The sequence below is a fragment of the Geotrypetes seraphini genome, chromosome 7 (genome assembly GCF_902459505.1).
Source record: "Geotrypetes seraphini chromosome 7, aGeoSer1.1, whole genome shotgun sequence".
Lineage (NCBI taxonomy): Eukaryota > Metazoa > Chordata > Amphibia > Gymnophiona > Dermophiidae > Geotrypetes > Geotrypetes seraphini.
The window spans coordinates 33,929,922-33,945,655 of NC_047090.1; the positions used below are offsets into that span (position 1 = coordinate 33,929,922).

The 15,734-nt window shown below is 46.3% G+C and overlaps 1 protein-coding gene across 3 annotated transcripts in view; it reads left to right on the forward strand.

Annotated features, from left to right (window-relative positions):
• CEP290 (centrosomal protein 290) overlaps positions 1-15,734 on the forward strand; it is a 283,184-nt gene that overhangs the window by 203,739 nt on the left and 63,711 nt on the right. For all 3 annotated transcript variants that reach the window (XM_033953471.1, XM_033953470.1, XM_033953472.1), the window contains exon 44: positions 10,289-10,405. In XM_033953471.1, the coding sequence (XP_033809362.1) occupies positions 10,289-10,405 (117 nt within the window). The remainder of the gene's footprint in view (positions 1-10,288; positions 10,406-15,734) is intronic.

The window sequence follows — 15,734 nt, forward strand, 5'->3', positions numbered from 1 at the left end:
TCTCGGCTTCGGCCCCGGCCTTGACCTCGGCCTCGACTCCCTCAACCTCGCCGCGGCTGCCTTCCACGTCGAAGCCTGCGTCCACTTCGACGAAGCCTGCCCAGGGTAAGTCCTCGCTTCCTTCCTTAGCTCCAGGTTCTGCGAAGAAGCCATCCTCGGGCTCCTCGACGGGGGCGGGTGGGTCGTCCTCGGCCCCACCCCGCATGTCGAAGTCGAAGTCGGGTGCTCCGCGGGAATACTCGAGACCGAGGTCGCCCTCGAGGGAGCACCCGCCGGCCCCGGACTTACCATCCATGATGGCCGTGCCTGTTTTTCAGGATTTGCTCCGGGCGCTGATTGCCTCGGAACTATCCGGCGCCTTGGCGCACCTCCAAACCTCGGCCTCGGCGACCTCGGCCTCGGTGGCCCCGGCCTCAGTGGCCCCGGCCTTGGTCCCGGTGCTGGTACCGGCCTCGACCTCGGTAGTAGACCAGCCTGAGCGCAGTGTGCAGCCTCGGGAAAGGGTGCGCAGGGTGCGTTGGATTTCCTCGTCCTCTTCCTCGTCGAGGTCCTCCCGGGGTTTTTCGCCCTCGGGTCGGCCTCGGGCGAAGCGTCGACCGAGGAAGCCCAAGCGACCTCGCGGGTCTCCTCTTCGACATGGTTGCTCCTCGCCGGGCCGGGGAGCGGAAACCCTGCGCGTCTCGGAGCTACGCCTAGATAATCCAAGGCTGTTCCGTTCCTCCGAGGAGGGGCTGTCGAGGGACGCCTCGCCACGGAGGAGGGAGATTGCCTCAGCTCCTCGTACCCTGGGTACTTCTCAAAGGGGGTCCTCGGGGCATCGTTGGTCTCCGACCCCAACAAGGTCGTTTGGGGTGGCCTCTTGGGGGTCGGAGTCCGGAGGGGGTCTTGAGCCCAGGTACTCCCGCGAGGCTTCCCCTTCCTTTATGGCAACGCGGACCTCGCGCTCCCCTTCTCCGCCTTCAAAGCCCTCGTCCTTCTCCAAGTTTGTTCTGGACATGGGAAGGGCTTTGGACCTAGATCTTTTGTCAGGATCTCAATACACCAAGGAGTTTCTGGAGGAACAGGATCTGCCATCTCCTCCACGCGAATCTCCGCGTCTGCCTCTGAATAAGCTTCTTCACCAGACGTTTCTGCGAAACTTGGACTCCCCTCTGACGGTCACGGCGGTGCCTTCCAAAATGGAGTCAAAGTACCGCACAGTCCCCTGTAAGGGCTTCAAGAAAGCGCAGTTATCTCATCAGTCCTTACTGGTGGAGTCGGCTTTAAAGAAATCGCAGCCTTCTCGGGTCTCTGCAGCGGTCCCGCCCAGGCGGGAGGGGCGGACCCTGGACAAGTTTGGTCGCCGTCTCTACAACAATTCGATGATGGCGAACAGGGTCCTCAATTACGCTTTCACCTTCTCCTCTTACTTACGACATATGGTGAAGGCGATGCCCCGTTACCATGGGGTCATGCCGGATTCCCATAAGGGGGACTTTGGCAGGTTTATGGACAACTTATCTCAACTGCGTCTGTACCTTTTCCATGCCGTTTACGACGCCTTTGAGTTGTCCTCCTGGGTTTCTGCCTTCGCGGTAGCTATGCGCCGTCTCGCGTGGCTCCGCACGGTTGATATGGACCCGAATTTGCAGGAGCGCCTGGCCAACCTGCCATGCGTGGGCTCTGAGTTGTTCGACGAGTCCCTAGAGGCGGCGACCAAACGCCTATCTGAACATGAGCGCTCCATCGCCTCCTTGGTTCGCCGCAAACCCCGGGTGGTGGCTCCCAAGCCGTACAGACCTCCGCCGCGGCGTTATCCGCAGAAGTCTACACCGGCGTTCTCCAGGCCTCGGCGTCCCCCTCAGCAGAGCAGGGCGGCCCATCAGAAGCCTCAGGTGCAGGGGGCTTCTAAGCCGGCGCCATCTTTTTGACGTGCTGAGCGGATGGGGGCGGGCCCCCTCTGCGCTTTCGCTGACACCGCTTCCCATCGGGGGACGTTTACGGGCCTTTCATCCGACTTGGGCTCGGATCACTTCGGACGCGTGGGTACTCTATGTCATATCGGAGGGCTACTCATTAAACTTCTTGACTGCGCCGCCGGAAAATCCGCCAGGCGCGTCTATTTCCAACCGAACCCAGCTTCCTCTCCTCCTCTCGGAAGCCAGAGCCTTGTTGAGCCTTCGGGCAGTGGAGCCGGTATCCCCCTCACAACGGGGACGGGGGTTTTACTCCCGTTACTTTTTGGTTCCAAAGAAGACCGGGGACTTACGTCCCATTTTGGACCTCCGGAAGCTCAACAAGTTCCTGGTCCGGGAGAAGTTCCGTATGTTGTCGCTTCCGGTTCTGTACCCTCTCTTGGAGGAAGGGGACTGGATGTGCTCCCTGGACTTGAAGGAAGCATATACTCACATTCCAGTGCATCCCGCCTTCCGCAAGTTCTTACGGTTCCAGGTGGGGGAGTTGCACCTTCAGTATCGGGTCCTCCCTTTCGGGCTGGCGTCGTCACCTCGAGTCTTCACGAAGTGTATGGTGGTAGTCGCGGCTGCCCTGAGATCTCAGGGGCTACAGGTCTTTCCCTACCTGGACGATTGGCTGATCAGGGCATCGTCCAGGGAGGGGGTTATCTCAGCGACCCAACAGACTATCATCTTCCTTCAACGTCTGGGGTTCGAAGTGAACTTTCCCAAATCTCAGCTGTGCCCTGCTCAATCCCTTCAGTTTATCGGGGCCGTGCTGGACACGGTTCGCCTTCGTGCGTTCCTCCCCCCTCTGAGGTTAGAAGCTCTGCTTCGACTGTGCCGTCAGATTTCGCTGCAGCACTCCGTCTCAGCGCACCGTCTGATGATTCTACTTGGCCACATGGCGTCGACGGTTCATGTCACACCGTTCGCCCGATTGCACCTGAGGCTCCCTCAGTGGACCTTGGCCTCCCAGTGGCGTCAAGATCGGGACCCGCTCTCCTTTCCTGTAACAGTGACTCCTTCCTTGAGACGCTCGCTCCGTTGGTGGACCAACTCTTCCAATCTTTCCGGGGGTTTGCTCTTTCTCGTCCCTCCGCATCGCAAGGTCCTGACCACGGACTCTTCGGAGTACGCGTGGGGGGCTCATCTCGACGGTCTGCGGACTCAAGGTCTATGGTCAGCAGAGGACCGTCTTTGTCACATTAATGTGTTGGAGCTTCGTGCCATTTTTCTGGCCGCTCGAGCGTTCTGCCACCTGCTGCACGATCAGGTAGTCCTCGTGCGGACGGACAACCAAGTGGCAATGTACTATGTGAACAAGCAAGGGGGGACGGGCTCTTGGTCCCTGTGCCGGGAAGCCCTGCGCCTTTGGGAATAGGCGGTCTCCCAGAACATCTTCCTGCGGGCGGTTTACATTCAGGGAGAGAAGAATTGTCTGGCCGACAAACTCAGTCATCTTCTCCAGCCGCACGAGTGGTCGCTAAACTCCCGAGTTCTGCACGAGGTCTTCGACCACTGTGGGACTCCTCAGGTGGATCTGTTTGCCTCCCCGGAGACTCACAAACTACCCCTCTATTGTTCTCGGATGTACTCCCCGGACCGTCTCGAGGCCGATGCCTTTCTTCTCGACTGGGGAGGGAGGTTCCTTTATGAGTTTCCTCCTTTCCCTCTGATCTTGAGGACGTTGGTTCATCTCAAGTCGTCCAGAGCCACTATGATTCTCATTGCGCCTCGTTGGCCTCGTCAGCCCTGGTTCTCCCTGCTCCTGCAACTCAGTGTCAGGGAGCCTCTGTTTCTGCCTGTGTTTCCCTCTCTGCTGTCTCAGAGTCGGGGTTCGCTGTTGCATCCCAATCTTCAGTCCTTATATCTGACGGCTTGGTTCCTTTCCCCTTGACTTCGGTTTCTGTTTCTCAGTCGGTCAGGGAGGTGTTGGAAGCCTCGTGCAAGGTCTCGACTCGGCATTGTTATTCCCAGAAGTGGACCAGATTTTCATCCTGGTGTTCCTCGCACCATCTGGATCCGAGTTCGGTTCCGGTGTCTTCGGTTCTGGAATATTTGTTGCATTTGTCCAAGTCTGGGCTGAAGACGACTTCCATTCGAGTGCATCTTAGTGCTATTGCTGCTTTCCATCAGCATCTTGAGGGTCGGTCTCTCTCTCTTCATCCTCTGGTGACTCGTTTCATGCGGGGTCTGGTTAATGTTCATCCCCCCTCTGAAACCTCCTCCTGTGGTTTGGGATCTCAATGTGGTTTTGGCTCAGTTGATGAAGCCTCCTTTTGAGCCTATTGACAAATCTCATCTTAAGTTTCTCACTTGGAAGGTGATTTTTCTGATTGCACTCACCTCAGCTAGGCGAGTTAGTGAGTTGCAGGCTTTGGTTGCGGACCCACCTTTTACTGTGTTCCATCATGACAAGGTGGTTCTTCGCACCCATCCTAAATTTTTGCCGAAGGTTGTGTCTGATTTCCACCTCAATCAGTCCATTGTTCTTCCGGTGTTCTTTCCGAAGCCTCACTCGCATCCTGGCGAGGTGGCGCTTCACACGCTTGACTGTAAGAGGGCGTTGGCTTTTTATCTTCAACGCACTCAGTCTCATCGGAAGGTTCCTCAATTATTTTTGTCCTTCGACCCTAATCGGTTAGGACGTCCGGTTTCCAAGCGCACCTTGTCTAACTGGTTGGCTGCTTGTATTTCCTTTTGCTACGCTCAGGCTGGTCTCGCGCTGCATGGTCGGGTCATGGGACATAGGGTCCGAGCAATGGCAGCTTCTGTTGCTTTCCTCCGGTCTACTCCAGTGGAGGACATCTGCAAGGCTGCCACTTGGTCTTCGGTTCATATTTTCACCTCCCACTACTGTCTGGATACATTGTCCAGAAGCGACGGCCGGTTTGGCCAGTCGGTTTTGCGTAACCTGTTTTCCTAATTGGCCATCCTCCCATCTACCCTTTTTTAGTTGGCTTGGAGGTCACCCACATTTGAGAATATCATGCCTGCTTGTCCTGGGATAAAGCACAGTTACTTACCGTAACAGGTGTTATCCAGGGACAGCAGGCATATATTCTCACAACCCGCCCTCCTCCCCGGGGATGGCTTCTTTGCTGGCTATGGAACTGAGGACCACGAGGTGGGGATGCGCCCTCTAGTGGGCAAGAAGGCATGCACATGCGTGGTGCAGCATAGCAAACTTGAAACTTCAATCAAGTTTGCTTGAAAAGCTGTCCGCGCTGGGGCTCCGTAGATGACGTCACCCACATGTGAGAATATATGCCTGCTGTCCCTGGATAACACCTGTTACGGTAAGTAACTGTGCTATCGGGTGTTTTGAAGAAAATATCCTTTCTATGAAAGTAACAAGATAGACACTGTCTCCTGAAAGAAACCAAAACTAGACTGTTCTCTGTGTTACAGGTTCTGCCTCTGTCCTCTGGAGGATGAAACATACTGAAAAAATAAGCTCTAGTTGTACTAATTTAAGAGTTGATCTTAAAACCCACCTCAGACACTTATAAGAGGTATTCAAGCAATTTTTGTGTGGGGCACGGAAAAGGATCTATGGCTTTGCTCTCACACCTCATTCATTTAAACTTGTACACACTCTTAGTAGAATCCTTTCTGGTAGCTAGCAAGGCATGTGAATCACTTTCAAGCAAGTTCACAGAATCTAGTGTAAACCTCTCAGCGTTCAAGCTATGAGGGCTTGGGACTCGCTGTCTGATACAACATTCCCTGTTCTTGTACGGTCTCCATGGCAAAACATTCCAGTCTCACTGGATTTCTGATGGAGAGAGCCAACAAAGTAGGAACCATGAGGGTTCCATTATCATCACATAGTAGGTAAACCCATCTCTGCACTGCCTTTAGTCAATTTCTGAATGCAGGGCTTGTTCCTGTTGAAGTCTCCCAGTGAACTTCCCACTGTGTCAGGAGACCTTAAATATTATACACTTCTCCCTTTAAATTCACAGGTTTAGGACTGGAGAATTCAGTTATTCACAAATTTCTAAACCCTGACCCACCCCCGCCTGCCTCCCAGACCTCTCCACACCTTACCTGGTGGTCTAGTGCTGAAGTGGAGCAGGAGCGATCGTCCTACGCTCCTGCCCCGTGCAGAGCTGTTAACAAAAATGGCTGCCGTGAGTTCCCGCTGTAGGAAGATCGCTCCTGTCCCGCTTCACCGCTAGACCAGGTAAGGTGTGGAGAGATCTGGGAGATAGGGGTGGGTCAGAGTCAGTCCTAAAGTTATTCGTGATTTTTCCATATTCGCAGACCGGCTCTGCCCCTAACTCCCGCAAATTTGGAAGGGGAAGTGTATTTTCCCAGCTGATGAAAGCTCCATTTGAGCTACTGAAGTACCTGACCTATAAGATTATATATTTTGCGGCGGTTACTTCAGCTCATAACGTTGGTGAGCAGCAGTTGGAGAAAAGATCGTAAGAACTTAACGGTTTATAAGCTTTCCAGAAGCTGTAGTACAATGGACCCAAGATTTCTTTTTTATTTCATTTGTTTTCTATTGATTCTGATCTTTTATGGTCATCTTTCCTTTCTTTCTCAATAGAGTTCAGTTCTTTATTATTGAAAGTGTTTATTGATTGCTGACAGTTTGATCTATTTGATGAGGCTGTAGAGCCAGAAGCAATAGTATTTTATGACTGAGAGAGCCATTGATTTCTATGCCTCACGGTATAGAAGGGAACACAATTATGTCAAAGCGTTTGTCAGATTTATATACTCAGCAGATAGTCAACCATTTCTCTACCAAACACAGTATCTTAAATGCAGACAAACAATTGGTGGGATCAGGAAAGGAGATTTGTAAACTCTGGAAATGTCAAGGGTCATAACATATGTATACGAGCTTTCCTTATTTTAAAAATGTATGACATAACATTAAGATAGGAACAGAAAGCAAGTCTAGGAAAAAGATTAATCGAGGAGGATGATATTTAGAGCAGGGATGCTTCAGTGTCAGTCCTGGAGATCTACAACCCAGTTGGGTTTTCAGGATTTCTCCAGTTAATATGTATAAGGTCTGTTTGCATGCACTGCCTCCATTATATGCAAATAGATTTCGTACATATTCATTGGGAAAATCCTGAAAACGAAATTGGATTGCAGAACGTCAGGACCAACTTTTAAGCCACCCGTGTTTTAAGAGGATATGAGTTATTATATAAACTCTGTATGATTGGTTCTGAAACGGGCTTGGCCCTGAAAGGTCATGATACTATCTATCTTTCTTTTCTTTATTATGCTGCATTTTGTATTTTGTTTTCTTGGAAGAGTTTGGAAGCTGACAGATATATTTATTAGCCTTCCTTTTACTAACTATTCTAACCAAAAAAAATAAGAGAAAAATTATACATAGATGCAAAGAATATTGTGAAACTCTCAGTATTACAAACTGCAAAGAATATAAGTATATTTATGAAAATGGGTCACCCAAAGGGCAGATTGATAACAAGCATGATGAAAAGAATGAAGAACAAGTACTAAACCACATAGACCAAAATCCTACACTAATAATATAGGTGTCAAAAGGTCCATCTGATTTTAGGGAATCCACTAATCCACCTAGTGAAAATGCAGAAGCTGTGGATGTGAGCATTACAATAAATCAAACTAAAAATTGGTGCATGTGCCAATGGTCAACCTAATACAGCAAAAACAGGCCTAGACCAAGAACATTGCAACATGTTCAAGGTTTGCAAATGATGCCTCCCATATCCTTAATTTACCTTTGGTAGCACTGATGCAGATTTAAAGAATAACTCTTTAAAATATTTCTTAATTAAAAAATAAATCTGGATATTCAGCGCCAATGTCTGCATTGTTTACTGAATATCCAGACAGCGACAATATTTAGTCTGCTATCCAAAAAGCTATCTAGTTAAAGTTAGAACTGAATATCTGCAGTAAGGACTCGGTTCTAGGAATGCTAGGAATGATTAAGAAGGGGATCACGAACAGATCGGAGAAGGTTATCATGCCGCTGTACCGGGCCATGCTGCGCCCTCACCTGGAGTACTGCGTCCAGCACTGGTCGCCATACAAGAAGAAGGACACGGTACTACTCGGAAGGGTCCAGAGAAGAGCAACTAAAATGGTTAAGGGGCTGGAGGAGTTGCCGTTCAGTGAGAGATTGGAGTAACTGGGCCTCTTCTCCCTTGAAAAGAGGAGACAGAAGGAACATGATTGAAACATTCAAAATACTGAAGGGAATAGACTTAGCAGATAAAGACAGGTTGTTCACCCTCTCCAAGATAGAGAGAATGAGAGGACACTCTCTAAAGTTAATAGGGGATAGATTCCGTACAAACGTAAGGTAGTTCTTCTTCACCCAGAGAGTGGTGGAAAGCTGGAATGCTCTTCCTGAGCCTGTTAGAGGGGAAAATGCCCTCCAGGGATTCAAGACAAAGTTAGACAAGTTCCTACTGAACCAGAACGTACGAAGGTAGGGATAGTCTCAGTTAGGGCACTGGTCTTTGACCTAGGGGCCACCGTGGGACTGCTGGTCTGACCCAACAGCGGCAATTCTTATGTTCTATAAATTGCACCCAGATTTGGGCATTGATAAATTGGTGCTAAGCACTAGTCTGCACACATCATATGGCACTCAGAGCTGGGCACTGTATCTAGAATAGCGTTTGGTTCCAGGATCCATGCCCAGTTTGGTTGTGAAGATGTACACCAAGTAAAACCTGGTATAAATTCTCACACCTAAATTGGGCGTGGATCTCACTTGTGCTTATAGAACTGCGTGTAAATTTCAAGAACGCCACTGATTGGCTCCTACTCCTCCCATGGCCATGTCCCCTTTTCAGATCCATACATAACATTTATGCATGAATCCTGGCACCTAAACTTGTGCATGTAAATTTTAATTCATGTCAGTTAGTGCTAATAATTGATTTAGTGCCCAGTTATTGGTGCTATTTGACTCATTAATTAATTTGCATGTGCAAATTGGATATGCGCCCATATTTGTGCATGTAGTTTTGAGTGTCATATATAGAATTAGGGCTTACGTGGATAATTGGCAGCTTTGCTCGTGGACTGCCCCAGCATTGTATAATGCCGAGCCACAGCTAAGCGAAATAACTCTGTAGTTAATTTATTTTGATTTATATCCTCTCAGAAAGCTCAGAACGGCTTACAGAAGAACATACATAGTTTCAAAGACAGTAGGGAACCTATCTACAACTCATGGGAACTCATAGGTTCCCTCTGTTTATTAAAACTATCTATAACCCAGGTACTTACATAGTTTCTATGAACAGTGGGGAACCCGATACATAGGAGCAGAGCAAAACAGGCTAGACAATCGAGTGGTATATATTAAATAGTCATGTGGAAGACATGCAAAATGAGTCAGATCACATATAGGTCTCTAGTTCACATATAGGATGACAGGTTCGTGGTTGGGTCATTGGAAGGGGAAGGTTTTTACTGCTTTCCTGAAGTCCAGAGTTATCCAGAGACCTGATCTGCATTGGCAGCAAATTCTATATTTTGGGGAAGAGGTGGGTATAGGAATGCTTGCGTGCTGTTTCCAATAGGAGGGATCTTCCGGGGAGAATGCTGAGCCGTTTCTCATTTTCTGAGCAAAGGGAATGACTAGGTGTATAAAGTTGCAGTTTGGCCGCTATGTATCTAGATGTTTTGTGGTGGAAGTTCGATGTTCTCGGAGTCTAGATGTTTTGTGGTGGAAGTCCGAGATCTCAGAGAGAATGAGAGCCAGAAGGCCTTCAGCATGTACAGATGCTCAAGGCCCAGGCAAGAGGCGGGATTTTTCCTTAAACGGCACCGGCATTCAGCAGATGGGGTAAGGAGCTTGTTTGGGTGGGCGGATGCCGCTTCCAGCACGGGGGTACGATGCGGTTCTCACAGGGGGGTGTTAGCAGGCGGGGGGGGGGGTGTAATGCCGGTTTGAGTGGGGGGGTGATGGAGCAGCGCCGGTAGCCTCAGGGTGGGGAGGGGAGGAGGAGGAGGATGTGGAACGAATCAAAGCGAGTTTCCCTTCCTATGGGGAAACTTGCTTTGATATACGAGCAATTTGGTGTACGAGCATGCTTCTGGAACGAATTATGCTTGTAAACCAAGGTTCCACTGTATATGCACATGCTTCATCCCATCTGCAGATAAAGTGAAGGCAAAATATGAAGGTATTTCACTTCTCCTTCCAGGCTATAGTCCTGGAAACAGTAGTGCACATATGTGAATATTTAGCTCCAAAGAGCCATTTTTTGAATTGGTTTTTACACAGACAATGCTTTATAATTTAATCCCTTCGAAGATTAATTATTTTCAGTTTTACATATTCAGTTTTATTCTTTCCCTTTTTTAAGGCATTGGGTGGCGAATCAGTTGATCAGCTTCAGAAGGAAAATTTGAGGTTGTCATCAGAAAACATCGAATTACGCTTTCAACTGGAGCAGGCCAAGAAAGATTTGCCTCGGCTGAAGGTACAGCGCTGTGCAATGTTCAAATTAAATTTGCATGAAGATAATTTGCAATTAGAGTACAATATTACACTTCTTTAGTCAAGTCTCTTCACTACGGTATTTTGTAACAATCTATTGAAGTGGAGGAGTAGCCTAATGGTTGGAGTGGTGGTCTGAGATTGTTTTATTTATTTATTTAGGTATTTATATACCGCCTATTATCTAAGCGGTTTACAATCAGGTACTCAAGCATTTTCCCTATCTGTCCCGGTGGGCTCACAAACATACCTGGGGCAATGGAGGATTAAGTGACTTGCCCAGAGACACAAGGAGCAATGCTGGGTTTGAACCCACAACCTCAGGGTGCTGAGACTGTAGCTATAACCAGTTTAAATGCCGCTGAGGCTTCTTGTGATTTTGGGCGTCACTTAATCCTCTATCGCCTTACATAGAAACTTAGGGCCACGTTTACAAAGCCTTGGTAGCGATTCTTCTGCAGCAAATGCACCAAAGCCTATTCAGTTCCTATGGGCTTCAGTGCAGTGGCGTAGCGAGGATGAGTGGCGCCCTGCCCTCCCCCCCTGCTTGTGCGTTCGTGCCTTCCCTCATACCTCAAATTTTCCCTGCATGAGCAGCATTACGAACTTGCTGCCCGCGTCATGTCTGCTATCCCTCTGATGTCACTTCCTAGGCGCGGGGCCGGAAGTGACATCAGAGAGGCGACACCGACACAAGCAGCAAGTTTGTAATGCTGGTCGTGCAGGGAAAATTAGAGGTATGCTTCAGTGTGTTTGCTGCAGGAGAATTGCTACTGTGGCTTTGTGAAAGGAGCCCTTAGAGTGCGAGTCCTTGGGGGACAGGAAAATACCTACTGCATCTGAATACAACTCTCCTTGAGCTTTAACTTTTATGGCCAACTCCAGTGCAAACTCATAGGGCAGTCCACATGCTCCAGCATTAATTCAGTGGAGGGTCATCTTAAGATCTAATTTGTGTACTCTCTGTGTGGGCCTCAAGTGACAAACTAGGTCAGGAACTAGTTGAGTGGAAGGTGACAGAGGGTAGTGGTAAATGGAGATTTCTCTGAGGAAAGGGATGTTACCAGTGGTTTGCCTCATGGTTCGGTTTTTGGGTCTGTTCTTTTAAAAAATTTTGCAAGCAATATTGCTGAAGGGCTGTCGGGTGAGATTTGCCTCTTTGCAGATTATACCAAAATCTGCAATAGAGTAGATACCCCTGATGGTGTGGAAAGTTTAAAGAATGGTCTGAAATTTGGCAGCTAAGATTTATTTATTTTTATTTTATTTATTCAATTTTCTTTTTTTTAATTCTTTATTCATTTTTAAACTTTCATCAAGTGTACAGAATTCATAATAAACACTATTAATTAGAGCACTTGAACATCTTATGATTGTATCTTATAAATTATTTAATTATTCGATTTTCTATACTGTTCTCCCAAGGGAGCTCAGAGCGGTTTACATTAATTTTTTCAGGCACTCAAGCATTTTTCCCTCTCTGTCCTGGTAGGCTCACAATCTACCTAATGTTCCTGGGGCAATGGGGGGATTAAGTGACTTGCCCAGGGTAACAAGGAGCAGTGTGGATTTGAACCCACAACCCCAGGGTGCTGAGGCTGTAGCTTTAACCACTGCGCCACACACTCCCCATTTAATGCTAAGAAATGTAAGGTCATGCATTTGGGCTGCAGAAATCTAAGGGAGTGGTACAGTTTAGGGGGTGAAGAACTTTTGTGCACGAAAGAGGAGTGGGACTTGGGAGTGTCTTAAGGTGACCAAAGTTTCAAGTTTTATTTTAGTTTGATGAATTACTTATTTAGTTTTACTAAGCGAGGTAAAAAATTAATAAAAATATAAACATATATTTAGACATACAATTTAAAATTTTAAAATAATGGGTTAGACAAATAGACTTACAGACTGGCTAATACACAAGGTAAGAGGGAACAGAACTACAATTCAGTGTTTTAAAGTAATAATAATAAAAAATAACAGTTTATATATCGCAGTACTGTTAAGTTCTATGCGGTTTACAAAAGATTAGTGAAGTACAAGTTGAGAGAACTTAAGGGAAGGGAGAACAAGAGGGGGAAAGGGCAAGAGAACCGTTATAGAGGGGAAAGAGAGGAAAGGGTCATCTGTCTAGGTACTTCAGAAACAGGTGAGTTTTGAGGCGTTTCCTGAACACCTCGTAAGTGGTGGTCGAGAGGAGTTGTTCTAGGTCTTTACCCCATAAAGTACAGAGGAGATCCATATATGGAGAGAACAGTAGGGAGGGAAAAGTGCAATCAAAGAAGAAAACTAATATAAAACTTAAACATAATTTAAAGATTAAAAGCATCTTTAAAAAGAAAACTCTTTAAATTACTTTTAAAATGACTAAAGTTTTCCTCTCTTAAATGCTGAAGCATGGCATTCCAAAGCTGCAGTGCCATCACTGAAAACATATCATGTCGTCGTGTTCCAATAACTTTCAAAGAGGGGAACTACTATAAGCTTTTGATTAGTAGACCGAAGAAAACGCGAAGTGCTATAAGGGATAAGTAATTTATCAATAAATTGAGGTTTTGAGTACTAAAAGTAAGATTTTAAAGGTAATACGATGGTTAATTGGAAGCCAATGAGGTTTAATCAAAAAAGGTGTTAAATGATCATATTTTTTACCATTGTGGATGAGTTTAAAGGCAGTATTCTGAATTATCTGAAGGCGCTAGGGTACACAGGGAGAGGTATGGCTAGTAAGAAGAAGGGAGGTATTGATGCCCCTGTATAAGACTCTGTTGAGACTTCATTTAGAATATTGTGTACAATTCTGGAGACTGCACCTTCAAAAAGGATGGAGTTGGTCCAAAAGAAGGCTACTAAAATGGTCAGTAGTCTTTATAATAAGGTATATGGGGACAGACTTAAAGATCTCAATCTGTATACTTTGGAGGAAAGGCGGGAGAAGGGAGATATGATAGAGACATTTAAATAAATTACTGCAGCAAAAAAATTGTTACAAAAATATTATAAGCAAAGTAGTGAAACTATCTTTTGAAAAACCATTTAAGTAAAGTGGAGAAAAAAGCCTCAACTAATTTTATATGCAGACGGCAACCCAATGAGTTTTTTCCACTACTTCTCTAAATGAAATCTTTCTATGCATATTAATCTTTTAAAATATGTAAATATATATTTAAATTGTCATATTTAAATATATATTTACATATTTTAAAAGATTAATATGCATAGGAATTATATTATTTATGTGCGGATGTGGGAGGGGGTGGGATGTAAACTTTTTGGATATATATTGTTGAGGAATTTTCAAGTGATGATGTACTATGATGGTTTATATTTATTGTACACTTGGGCCCTGATTCTCCAAAGTGCCTTCCCGTCTGGAAACAATGGATAACTGCAGGAATAAGAACATTAAATGACGTCATATCAGAAGGTTCCTTGCTTAGTTTTTCACAATTGCAAAATAAATTTAGACTAAATAAAACACAATTTTTTAAATGGATGCAATTGAAGCAAGCCATTCAGGTAGGGTTCCCTGAATGGAAAATTCTCAATACTCAATATAGTTTGCAAGTTTTATGTTTCCAGACGGATTTCTTGGGTCACCAAGCCGCAAAATGGTATAAATTAATAAATGGATTTCTAAATAAAAAAAAGAAAACTGGACTTAGGGATATTTGGAGCATTGAGATTGGACAGACAATTTCTGCATCTCAATGGCCAAAATTCTGGTCCTGGAGATTAAGATTAACAAAGTCAGCATCTATGAGTCAAACATGGTTATTTTTATTACATAGAGTGTTATGGACCCCGACGCGCTTGCAAAAGATAGATAATACTAGATCTAATAGATGTTGGCATTGTAAAATAGAAGTAGGGACATTGGATCATTTAATTTTTTTTTGTCCCTGTATAAAAGCTTTTTGGAATTTAATTTGGCCCCAAATAAATATATTACTAGAAAATCACGTAGGACTCTCATATGATACCATATTATTCGGTACTGCAATGAGAACACAGAGTCCAATATCAGCAAATAATAATAAATTACTTTTAATATTGACAGGAGTTGCCATGCAGCAAATCACACAAAATTGGAAAGATTTTACCAAACTAAATTATACATTCTGGTGGAACTCGGTATGTCACATTTACAAAATGGAGAAAATTTTGGCTTTACAACAAGGAAATATTAAAAATTTTAAGAAAATATGGGATCCATTGACTAATTATTCTAGAGATCAGATATCTTAACATATTGATAATAGTAATATAGGGTTAGGGTGGGAAATATAGATATTAATATGAAAGAAAAATGGAAAAACAACTAATAGGGGAAAGGGATGAATATCTATGATATGAATTTGTACATACATATATATTTTATTATACATTTTATAATATGTGATTCATGTATTGAAAGAATGAAAATTCTATAAATAAAAAGTTAAAAAAAAAAAAAAAAAAAACAAAGTGCCTTCCCGATTTTAGGCAGCTGTAGGCATCCTACAGCTGTCTAATCAGCCAATCGGGATGCACGTTTTTTTTAAAAAAATGCTCCCCAGGCACCTCCGGGAGCCTAGGGAGATCCGCAAGATGCCTAAGCTCGTCTAAGGGCCTTAGGCGAACCTAGGCGGCCCTACGCGTCTCCCTAGTAGAGGAGAAGCTTAAAATGTAGGCCAGCAAAATGCTGGCCTACATTGTAAGTAGACGCGGCCGCTATACTTATCGCGGCAAGGGATCTCTCTGCCGCTATAAATATAGCAGGCCGCGGCCTGTCCGATCGCTGGCAGGAGGGTGCCCAATCCCTCCTGCCCGAAGACGCACCCCCCCCCCGACACTACCGATCTCTCCCCCCCGACAATATTGATCGCTGGCAGGAGGGTGCCCAATCCCTCCTGCCCGAAGAGCAACCCCCCCGGCGCTAACAACCCCCAAACCTCCACTCCACCAAACCTGTTCTTACGGCCAGATGGGTCTTGCACGTCCAGCCGGCAGGCACGCCTCGTCGAAATGAGGCGGGCCCGCCCCTTCCCGGCTCATCCCGCCGAAGCCTAAGGCCTGATTGGTCCAGGCTCTAGAAGCCTGGACCAATCAGGCCTTAGGCATAGCAGGTCCGCCCATCCCCACTAAGTCTAAGGTCTGATTGGCCAGTCAGGCCTTAGATTAAGTGGGGATGGGCGGACCCGCTATGCCTAAGGCCTGATTGATCCAGGCTTCTAGAGCCTGGGCCAATCAGGTCTTAGGCTTCAGCGGGATGGGCCGGGAAGGGGCAGGCCCGCCTCATTTCGACGAGGCGTGCCTGCCGGCTGGACATGCAAGAC